General features: G+C 37.2%; 1 protein-coding gene across 1 annotated transcript in view; it reads left to right on the top strand.

Annotated features, from left to right (window-relative positions):
* LOC134801942 (uncharacterized) overlaps positions 1-6,353 on the top strand; it is a 49,768-nt gene extending 43,415 nt beyond the window's left edge. Inside the window, exons 15-17 of the mRNA XM_063774574.1 lie at positions 254-357; positions 2,521-6,032; positions 6,072-6,353. Coding sequence (XP_063630644.1) covers positions 254-357; positions 2,521-2,593 — 177 coding nt within the window. The 3' untranslated portion in view covers positions 2,594-6,032; positions 6,072-6,353. The remainder of the gene's footprint in view (positions 1-253; positions 358-2,520; positions 6,033-6,071) is intronic.
* The last annotated feature ends 6,331 nt before the right edge of the window (positions 6,354-12,684 follow it).

Below are 12,684 nucleotides of genomic sequence, written 5' to 3'. Positions count from 1 at the left end.
AAGACCTCTAGAACTGTGTCGAATGCAGTTTATACACGTTTGGAGAGCCGGTATTATGCTTATTTCCAGGGTTATTACCGGCAAAAGCGTAGTTGCCTCTAAGAAATGTACCACGTAGGAACCATTTTAGAACATTGAAATGTACTTTTGCATTCCCTTGAACCACTTTAGTAGTATTAGTATTTATGATGATTGATTATTCATGACTACAAATACTTATCAACAAGACTTAAAACCAGTATTGCGGTTACAGATCGAGTCAAGCCCAGGAGGCGCTGTATACGAAGCATCCCTGACCTACAATGTTCAAGATGACAAGTTCATAGTACAGTCGAGGGATATCTCAAGGGTCAACGCGTGAGTATCTCTTCTTCTTCGTCGAATTACTCTTGGCAGAGCAGTCGTGGTCACGTTGAACGACGAACGATTCTACGCCAGATCTCTCTGGCACATGTGTTTAGTGGGGTGTTAACTTGCGTTATCAACGCCATCTATCTGACCTTTATACACTTTATAGAACCCTAGTTAGCTTATCAATAATCGATATGTTACGCACTCGCCAAGGGTACGTATTACGTAGTTCCAGAGACAGTCCATAGGTGGCGTTGTAATTAATAATAATTAATTTTGGATAGTGAATTTGTAATGTACTGATTTCGGGACTCCCTCTGGTCGCATAACAACTTTTGTCATATTTTTAATTGTCATAACACTTTATGCATAAAATTGTAAGTCATAAAAATCTTTAATCCGAATTATTCCTGAGCATAACTGGGTTTTTGTCATAAATGAGTTATGTCATATTTTTTATAGTCATTAATTTAATTCGCATAAAATTTTAAGTCATCTGCTTGATATCCATAATTGTTTTTCGTTCGAAGTATTGCAGTGCATAGCATTAATAAAGACATAAAAAATTAATTCATATATTTAGTGTTACAAAGCATGAATAATAAATATGTATGCTTGTGAGCAACCTATGAATCAAATTTATATTAGGTACTTTGGTCATAAATGTCATAATCATAACCACACGAAGATCGTATAAAAGAGGAGATCGAAGGAGAGGAGCCTCCTGCAGTAGGAGAAACGGTTTCATAAAAGAAACTAATCATAATAAGTAGGTTAGGTTCGTTAGGTTTCTTCAGATGACCGAAGGGCAAACTACGCAGAAATAGGAGCCCCGCGTGAGCGGGGCTCCGTCGAATTAAGTGTTTGGACGGAGATTAGGCAAAAAGTTTTTTTTCGAGGAGTTGTTGAGAGGCTAAAATTAGTTTCTTAAATTATTTATGTAAACCATTATGTTTGAAAATTATTATGCTACAAAACGTTATACGTAAAAACATTATAAGTATCGATAAATATGCTTTTAGCTGGTATGACATTTGATTCATTATAATCAAAACCTATATGCACAAAAAATATATGACAATTGCTGAGTATGTCATCAAATATTATGGCTAAAAAATGATGACACAATATAATATGACTTTTCATTTGTATGCGCAATGATGATTATGACACAAGTTGTTATGCGCATCAAAGATATGACCTAAACTTGTATGCAACCCAATATTGACCCACTGATTTCACTTTTACAATATATGCCATAAGAAGCACACGTTGTTCTGACTCCAACTCCCTCAAGATCCTCTGACCTCCACCCACGTCATGGGGTGTTGGTAAGGGCTTTTATCTGATCCGTCCAACGCATTGGGGAACGTCCTCTTGACCTACAGCCATTGACCCGTCCCTGACCAACAAGTCTCTCCATACCATGCTCTCCACGACACGACACATGTCTGAAGTATCTGAGGATACTCGCTCTGACCGTAGCTGAGAGCCTCTCTTTCACCTTGAGTTCTTCAAGTATGGAGACGTGTGTATGGTCGAAATTATGCTATCACTTATTCATACACGGAATTAGCAATGTGCATTGTTGCAGAACATTCTCAAAATTTCCTATAATTTCTGGAAACTTTCATGAGAAAATTATCATGCAAGTTTCCACTGAGTAAGTGTCCGTTCAGATTAGGGATTATTACTCAATCTTCTTTGAAGGAAGAAGGAATCTGATCTTCGCTCTGATGAAAATCCTAAAGGGGGTAATGTACGCAGGGACGCGTACATATGTCAGGGCTGGCCGTGTCGGAGAATGGCTGAATTGTGCCATCTACCGCCTTCAAGAGGCGTATATCACGCCATCTTTGACATACAGAGCAAACTAGGGTGTTACGCACTCCTGAGTGGCGTTCGACGCAGTTCCACCAAGGCGTTATAAAGTGCAAACTGTTGACGACTGACTGTTTCGTTTAACATTTACGTCACTCATTGTCATCTATTTCAAGTGCCATATAAATCGAAAGTAGATAACTGGAAGAAGTTTAAGCAACGTGTAGAAAAAAATACTGCGAACTATTCATGGGATTTTTGCAGTTTACAGGCCCCAATGTGAAGGCTAACCCGTTTGCCACATGGGTAACAATATTGGCCCTATTAACGTATTATCTTGTTTTACAGATACCGCGGTGAATCGGATTGCATCCTCGACTCTCACCCACACCTCGCTCCGTACTGTTACTGCAAAGGTTGACGAACAGACTGAAGTTATGTTATATGCAAAGTTATGTGTCTCTTATTTATTAGGACGCGGGTTTCCCCTATTCCGCACCCTTTATGATGTCCATACTCACAGTTTTTTAGGGTACCGTACCCAAAGGGTAAAAACAGGATCCTATTACTAAGACTCCACTGTCCGTCTGTCTATCTGTCCGTCACCAGACTGTTTCTCATAAACCGTGATATCTAGACAGTTGAAATTTTCACAGACTCCACTGTCCGTCTGTCTATCTGTCCGTCACCAGACTGTTTCTCATAAACCGTGATATCTAGACAGTTGAAATTTTCACAGATGATGTATTTCTGTTGCCGCTATAACAACAAATACTAAAAAGTATGGAGTCCTCGGTGGGCGAGTCCGACTTGTCCAGTTATTTCATTATTTAGGGTCGATACAGACAGACTGCAACCCGACGGCATTTTTTATGGGAACCACACTGAACGCCAACTTTTTTGAAATTGCAATTCGTCTGTACCGGGTCTTAGATATTTTTTATATAGGTAGTTTAAGTTGTATGGATGGCAAATAATGTGTTCGACGGAAAACGATGCCAAATAATAAATAAGCTTTTCTAGTTATTGGGGACTCGATCCCCATTTATTTATTTAATCAACCGGCAGTGCCATTACGCAATAATTTAATATAATAAGGTTAGGTGGGATAAGGTAAGACGAAAAAGAGCGTTTTCCAAAAAAAAATACATTTCATTCATGTCTTCAAAATATTGACTTCTTGGGCTCATTTCACTCAGAATCATTTGTACATTCACGCCTCACACAAGAAAAAGTGTCCTGAAGTTTTGTATGAAAAAATATTTTTCTAGTGCGTCACGTTCATACAAAGTAATGCCCTCTCACCAAATTCAAGGGACGCATTGAAGACCTTGTGAACCTCAGTGAAAGGGCCATTGAGTATCTGAAGAGTGCAATCCTCAATCTCTAGATTAATAATTAAATTGAATCCAGTAACTGTAAAGCCATACGATAAATAAATAAATACAAATAAAAAAATTATACATAAGTACAAAAATGTGACGATCTGGAAAGGAAATCTTGGTACACATTTTTTCATGTATGAGGCGTGAATGTACAAATGATTCTGAGTAAAATGAGCCCAAGAAGTCAATATTTTGAAGACATGAATGAAATGTGAATTTTTTTTTGGACAACGCTCAAATAGTTTATTTTGCTCGGAGCAAGACAAACAGTGCGAGGACTCCATACAAATGTTTATCCTGCCCCGGTAATAGTCTTACCCCATCTTACCTTACAATCGGCATTGTTATTTTATGTGAGGGAGATTCTCATTTTATCTCAGTGAAATGATTTTCATATCACAAAAAAAAGCTGGGTGCGTAGCCAACATACCAATCGTTTACGCTCCGTAGCTAACGAAACGCAACTGTCACTGTCACACTAGTATAGAGGAGTGATAGAGAGACACAAAGCGTTTCGTTGCCGTAGCGCAAGCGATTGTCACTTTGGCTAGGCACTCTGGTAGCCTAGCGGTAAGAGCGTGTGACTTTCAATTCGGAGGTCGCGGGCTCAAACCCCGGCTGATACCGATGAGTTTTTAGGAACGTATGTACGATGTATCATTTGATATTTGCTAGCCTCTAGAAAGAAAAGTACGGTCAGCAATAAATGCTTTTGACAAAAAAACTTAGTACCTACTAATTGAAAGTAAAGTTGGATAGTTCTAAGTATATTTATTTTGAACTCATATTGCTAGCGAGTACAAAGTATTTTTATATGAATAAATGTTGAATTATATTTAGTATAAATAATAAATAAATATTTGGGGACAATGTTACAGGGATAGATCAACTTAGCCCTAAACAAACGGCCTGATTCTAATTTTAATAAACGTAAAAATTAAATCTGTATACGATATTTTTGTTTAAAGAAAACGTCATTTTGACACCAGTCCGATCCATATTATCGTGTCGAGATCAAATTTTTGACGTTTATTAAAATTAGAATCAGGCCGTACAGGCAATATGGGTACAGTTAAAAAAAATTCAGGGAAAATTCCTATATCCTCAAATTAATATAAGTAGATTAAGTACGAGGTATGATAAACTGTAAAGAAATCTCAAAAATAGTAAATTTTTGTAAATAAACTATAGAAAATTAAAAAAGACTAAATATAGGGAGTCTCGGTACCGAAAACTATTTCGTACCTTTTGGCATCGAGACCCGAGAGTCTCGAGTTTCGGGCCAAGACCCGTGGGGTTCGAACTCGTCTACACTATTAAAGGAATTTTAGGAATTTTGGAAAAAAATAGCAGACGCCACCGGGCCCACCGGTGATCGTAGAGCTGGCAGCTTCCTCGCACACAGAATAAGTACTGCCATACAGCGAGGAAATGCTGCCAGCATCTACGGCACCATGCCGCAGGGGAATAGTTTCTATTCATTTACTTTTAAGAGTAGTTTTATTTTTTTAGATTTAGGTTTTAAGTTTTATAAGTTAGTTACTTAATGTTGTTACTTATTTGTTATTTCCTTAATAAAGCACTTTTAATGTTAACTATATGTAGACATATTTTTACTACTTACAAAATATCTCAAATTTTTGAAAAGTACATAAATTGTAAGTGTCAGAATATTTAAGTTGTTTTAATGAATTGCCATTGTTCAGTTAAAAATACGACGGCTAGAGTGACATATGTGATGAATGATGATGTTAAATTTAGGTACTTATAACCTTAACCTCTAGCCGCCCATACGTCAAACCTTGCCAAGCAAAATGAAATTTTATTTTGTCAACACAAAGTTCAAATTAGAATGGAACAGGAGACCTTTTTATAGGTCTCTGGGCGGCTAGAGGTTAAAACGCCAAATTGCCTAAAATAGTAGTGAGATGACAACTGTCACTGTACCCTTCGTATTTGAAAAATACGAGTACTATAAGTACTTTAGGTACTTTAATATTAAATAAGTACTTATTTAATTATTGATATTAAATGTGGCATATTATTATAACTTAAGAGTCATTATAAGGTAAACTTGAGTATTACAGTTTTAGTTAGAAACAATAAATTAATTCAGTTTAACATAACGTTATAATTTTTTTGCATAACGTTACGTTACGTCAACGTGTGACATTGTTTTTTAAATAAGTCGTCGGGTGAGAATACGTTTGTGCCATACGCCACTTACATGGTTTACAGGAGAGCGAAAAGAAGCAAAAAAAATATTTCTCGGAAAGTTTTACATTTAGGAAATATTGAACGTATATATCATTTAGGCAAATATGTTTACTATTTATATTACCAAATAAATATTGTGAATACAGTGGTAATAATGTAATAAAAGCATTTTTATTTTTGCCATATCCGTTTTGATGAGTAAATGTTAAACGTATAATGTATGACATGACACAAAAGTTGTGGATATGTCACACTTTTGTGATAATTTTCTGTTGACAGAGTGTAATTATCCTATAGTAAATTGCGGATATGGCACAACATTTTTCAAAAATCGTTCTTTTCAAAAACCGATTAGTGTTAATTATAGCATATTTTTTGTTATTTTAGGAATCATTAAAAAACGATTTTCTCAAAAATGGATATGGCACAAACGTATTCTCAGCCGACGAAGTATGTATTAAGTTTTTTAATGAGAAATGACAACGGTAATGGCCTGTCGTAACGTTATCGTTTCTTACCTAACGTTAACATTTAAACTGCCAAGATATTTTTACAATACAAAAAAGCTTCATAAATGACTATTATTACTAAAGATTCATTCAACTTTTGACAACCAGAGTTACGACTTAAATCTACCTCCTAGTTTGACAGCTGAAATAAATGGCGCTGTACTGCACCATATGTTTTGTGATCACTACATTGTTAAATGGTGACTAGGTATTTGACAATGAGTTACTGTAGTAGGAGCGCCATTTTCATCAGCTGTCAAATTCCAAGCACGAATTTGTCTTTGATTTTACCGATTTTATACAATTGATGTATCTTTGGTTTCGTTAAAATAATGCATAACAATATTAAAATCAATATAAAGAATGGCTGTTTTTCGGAACTTATGTACGAAATATCATTTCATATTTACCAGTCGCTTTCCGCTGAAGGAAAACATCGTGAGGAAACCGGAGTAATCCCAATAAGACCTTGTTTACTCTCTGGGTTGGAAGGTCAGGCTCCAATTTCACCACGGTGACAGGTGCGACAATTGTAAAACATCACTGTTGCTGACGTCACAGGCATCCATGGGCTACGGTTACCGCTTACCATCGGGCGGACCGTATTCCTGTTTGCCACCATCATTGTTTTATTAAAAAAAACTTTATTATATCGGAAAAAAACAGATATTTCTCTTGCTAAGTTTATGACAATTGTCACAAGAAACACTACAATTGTCACGAAATTCCGACATATAACTCATTACCTGTCAAGAATTACCTACAATTCTTCTAAATCTTGACAATTGTCAGAAACTACGCAAAAGAAATATCTGTTTTATTCCGATACAATAAAGTTTTTTTTTAAATAATACAATGATGGTGGCAAACAGGAATACGGCCCGCCCGATGGTAAGTGGTAACCGTAGCCCATGGATGCCTGTGACGTCAGCAACAGTGATTTTACAATTGTCGCGCCTGTCACCGTGGTGAAATTGGGGCCAGATGGCAGTCGCTTTCGTAAAAATTAGTGCCTACGCCAATTCTTGGGATTAGTTGTCAAGCGGACCCCAGGCTCCCATGAGCCGTGGCAAAATGCCGGGACAACGCGAGGAAGATGATAGAGAATGACTGTATTATTGTCATTGTATTGTACAAACAGCAACACTCTTAACTGTCCATCTATGGACCTTATTACAAAAGGCATAAGGCATAAGGTCATGGACAGTTAACAGTGTGGGCGACGCTACATGGTACATTATTGTTTAAATTGCGTAATATTAAATAAAGAAAGGACGCTTACCACGAGGAATTTAGTACATTGGCTCACCTGTTCCTATCTCTATAATATTGAACGCGCGTTGCTGTACACTGTACAGTCACAATACTACCGTACAGAAAATTCACTCGTTCACAAAAGTCACATTTAGGTATAAAATTATACCTATACTCGCCGCCTGCAAGCAAAATTGAAACTTATATACCTACGTAACCGCGCACGAACCGTGAATCTTCCTTGCGCGCCGCAGTTTTATGACCGAGCTGCGAGTTTGAAAGTGTTGAAACTTGACAAGTTTTTGTACCTACACCTGCCGATTTATTATTTTTAAGATTAATATTGTAGGAATTACAAACGTTGATTCTGTAAACATAATTTTGTTATCCGGATATAAGTATGTCTGATTCTTACGGAAGTAGGTAGGTATGCCACAGCCGTATTCCTTTGAAAATATGTCGGTTAGTTCCTAATATTGTTTCTGGGCAACCAATAATCATTTTAAATTGGTCTAAAGCGCTTTAGTTTTAAACAAACAAAACGAATTAGTTGTCGAATTTGATTACTTAGTATTTGTTATGTTTTAAAGTTTAAATTCACCTTTCAATATCGTCCGGAATTTAATAAAATGTTATTTCTGCTTCCTTGTTCTTCAGACATCCGTAAACAGAACAATATCTTTTATACGGATTAGATCGAGATATAGGTTTCGAAGCCATTGTGTATTTTAAATTTTGCGCGAGCGCCACGTGACACGACGATCATGCGAGCCGAGCGGCACGCGGCAGCCCACTGCCACTGCCCATAGTCTAAATAAAACATGGTCTTCCATTCCCAGAGTGACACGGGACTACGTCACAACAACATGGCCGCTATATATAGCGCTATCGCATATTATCATATAGCGCTGTCGCATGATGACGTAAGCCCGTGTCAGTTAGGTGACCTAGAAAAGACGGGAATGTAGTACCAGGCGGAGTATATTATTATACCATGCCACTGCCATACGCCGGCCCGGGCGGCGCGCCGGTCAAATGTACCTACCTAAACTGCGTAGTGACACCCCCCTGGTAGTCATCGACCGCCGGCATCATGGGCGGGACGGCAATATAATAAATTACGCGCGTACGATAGAGATAGGAACAACAGGGTCAATGTACGAAATTCCTTGTTCTAAGCATCATTTCTTTAAAACGTTGATGTTTAGATGATCTCTAATTTGTATGGTTCACTCTTGCATTTGTCTTGCAGTTTAAGTACCTAGTATTACGCATTATAAATTTCATGATAAATAAAATGATTTTCTTAATAAGTAAGTACATAATATTTGTTTTTATCCAACTATACAGCGAATGAGAAAACATTGATAACCGAGAAGGCAGGGAAGCACGGCGATGATACAGCGCAAGTAAAACCCGTTATACGTTATAAACATAACGTTACAATGATAACGTTTTAAACGGCATGTGTGTGTAATGACATCAGCGTTTAGCGTACGCGTTGTTGTCGATATGGACTTATTGATGTTGCCATAATCTAAAAACTATAAGCTGACTATTATTATAAAAAATATGTATGTAGGTGTTATGGATAACTAGCTTTTGCCCGCCACCGAAAGAAACCTCGTAAGCGCCGTATTACTCATGGCACTTACGCGTTTAAGTCGCGAGACTCGCGCTCCGCTTCTATGGTTTGTTGTCAAAACAATATCAACTCATGGCGCAAAATAATGGGTCTGTGTGCCGGTTCTATACGTTAGCAATAATAGTTGAATACATTCCCATGATTAAAACATCATTCTGACGTTCTGTGTACGTTCGAATTGGCCTGAGAATCTCGTATCATCACATTCACCATTGATTAGATAATAAGGCTGCCAGTAGATGGAGCTTGATTGCCTAATCAATCAAAGATGGCTCGTTAGTCAATAGTACAGTGAGTAGTAAGTGACAAACAGGAATGCTTAGACAAAGCATAGACAGAGTAAGTTTAGAGTACTCTCTCCATGCATCACTTACCTTACTTAATAAATAATTACTTGTATGGGAGGTACAAAAGAAAAGGTATTGTAGAAAAGGTTCAGGTCGTGTCATACCAGAAGGTTTAGGAGTTGGTAGAGGGCAGGACGAGTTGGAGGTTGCTCCATCGACACGCTGTTAAATATAAAGAAGAAGATGGGAGGTATAGTAAAACGTATCCATACTTCCATACTACACTATACCCATACTAATATTCGTATAAGACGAATAAAGTCTAAGGAAAAAACGTGCCTCGGAATTCAAGTAAAATTCATTCTCGAATAAATGGCGCAGACACCTTTAGCCTATCCTCGGCTAGATGGCGTGACGACACCGTTTCATATTTAACAATTTTAACACATAGATATCAGTGAATGAACATGGATAAAAATGATATAAAAATAATAAAATAATTTATCCATATATATAGATTTTTTGATAACTTTATACGTTTTCATTTTGAGTTTTAGTCGTGTGTCGATAGATGGCAGTAAATTTACAGTGACTACAAAATTTACAATGACAGGACCCCTCTATAGTATCTATTCTTTTTGCTAATATTATAAATTTAATGCGAAAGTGTGTCTGTCCGTCTATTACCTCTTCACGCTTAAACACCTTAAACCGCTGTTTGAGTCCCGGGAAAAGACGTAGGATAGTTTTTATGTCGGAAATCATCTCTAAAAGAGAGTGAAAAGGGGGGTGGAGTTGAGAGTTTTTAAATTGCTTGATAATTGATGTAAGCAATTAAATTTATGCTCAAATTGAATGACTGCTATTACAGTTTATACAGGCACTATATCTGGGGGCACGGCAGTGCCCCCGCCAAGTCGAGCAAAACAAAGACGCACGGCCGTACCATCCTTTTCCCGAAGCGATTCAGGCGATTTTCGACGTCCTGTAATTTTGTGCTGGCTAAAGCTAGAACCCTGAATTTTCAGTGACATATAGGGCTTAACATGCTTTAAGATATATTCTCAAAAATATTCAATTTGAACTTGTAGTTTAAGAATTATTGTACGTCAAAGTTCCTTAGTTTCGACACTGACACACTCATTCACTCACTCACGATCATCATAATTCTAAGGTACTTCTAGCATACCCACAAGCTTCTAATTTTAAACATAAGTAGTTTTCAACTTATCAAGCCATAGGAAACCTAAAAATATTACAATATCAGTCACGTTTTAAAGATGTAAGAACTGCATAAGTAAGTTTGTAGTCCCATATAAATATATGGTATTACAAAGTTACTGTTGCAGTTCCAACAAAAGGTCTGTGATGTACGATGTGAGTATGAAGATGTGTATATGTAGTTATTATATGTGTATAGTACGAGTAGGTATGGTATGGCTATCAGTATGGTAAAGATATGAATAAGGAATAGGTATGAGTGCGGGTATGGTGTGGGAGTTGTATATAGTATGGGTAAGTACTTGGGTATTGAGTATTGTATGAGTACAAGTATAGTTTGGTATGGCCATGAGTATCGTATTGGTATGAGTACGAGTATAGTGCGGGATGGGTATGAATATGAGCTTTGATAAAAGTGGTAGCTGACGTACAAGAAGTGACCCGAAAAGAAGGACTACCTACAAAAAGAGATGAGATCCCATCAAAAATATTAAGTACATGTAAAAAGATGCAAGTCTCGCAATGCAATTCTTCTACTACAAAAAAGTTTTGAGATGTTATGTGAAACCAAGTCGGTTATTTTAGTCAGTGCCAGGGCGTGTTAAACCGTATCAATATCTATCTTTAATTCTTAATACATATAATGACATGGCAATCGCACATATTGCTTTACTCGTACCGTAATCGTAAATATGTATATTATTATAACGCCCAAACTGCATGCGAGTAGCGCGCTAGCGTTACGTTTAATTATTTTTATTAGTAGACAATGATCCTTGTGTCATCATGCAGCCGTGCGATGGCCAAGTCATTATACGTATTAAAAATTAAAGATAGATATTGATACGGTTTAACACCCCCTGGCACTGACTAAAATAACCGACTTGGTTTCACATAACATCTCAAAACATTTTTGTAGTAGAAGAATTGCATTGCGAGACTTGCATCTTTTTACATGTAAAGTTTTTGATGGGATTTACACTAGCTGCTGTTACTGATTCCACGCAGACGAAGTCGCGGTCAAAAGCTAGTTATTATTAAGTCTTAAACTCGCTTATAGGTATGTTAATACTGATTACCTAAGCTTAAATTTTATTACAACAAGTTTTCGCAAAGTTCGCTTATAGGTAACTTATTATAAATGAGTTTTTATACTTACGGAGTGAGCACTCTTAACTTATTTCTCCGAAACTTGTTTCTTCGAAAAGAAACGCGCAAACGACAGCTAATATCTAATATCTATATCTAATATAAAATATCCAATATCATTTTGATATCGGTTTGATCTCAGTGCACGTTCGAATTGACCTGGACGTCTGCTTTGTTACTATTTCAGTTTTGTATCAAATTCAGTGTCAGAATCTTGCATTGTAATCTGTTCTGCATTCACCATTTAGGTAATTAAATAACAATGCTCCCAGCAGATAGCTTGATTACTTAATCAAAGATGGCTCGTTAGTCAATAGTCAACCACATTGTTACGTCAAAGAGCAAAGCTTAGACATTAGACAGGCATCGTCCACACTGTTAATAGGTTAGTTTCCTGGATATTAGACATGGGCAAGCTTCGAGTTACATTCAAGAAATGTAAACTGAGTAGTGCGATTTGCCTTCCAATGGGGTTGGCAACTGTCATGGCTCCTTTTCACGAATGGCCAACGCCGGCCAATCCAAGGGACGCAGCCATGCGGTAGACTGAGATAGCAATTTCACTTGCTCCCTCTAATGCATAAATGCGTCCCTTGGATTGGCCGGCGTTGGCCATTCGTGTAGAGGAGCCATCAAAGGTTTGCATAGATGGCGCCATCAACATCATAGCTAGCCCCTTTTTCTATGAGATTTGTCTTAAATGCCTGGCATCCAGGGCATAAAATTCCATTAAAAAAATTAAAAAATTGACACAATTCTAGGGATTATCAGGGCAAGCTATGCTGGCGTCATCTGCTAAATATTTCGACCGGCCAACCCCATTGCTGAGAAAAATTCACACTAAA

This window comes from Cydia splendana, chromosome 23 (genome assembly GCF_910591565.1).
Source record: "Cydia splendana chromosome 23, ilCydSple1.2, whole genome shotgun sequence".
Taxonomy (NCBI): domain Eukaryota; kingdom Metazoa; phylum Arthropoda; class Insecta; order Lepidoptera; family Tortricidae; genus Cydia; species Cydia splendana.
The sequence above is the reverse complement of the archived record's forward strand: the minus strand, read 5'-3'. Positions and strand labels throughout refer to the sequence as shown.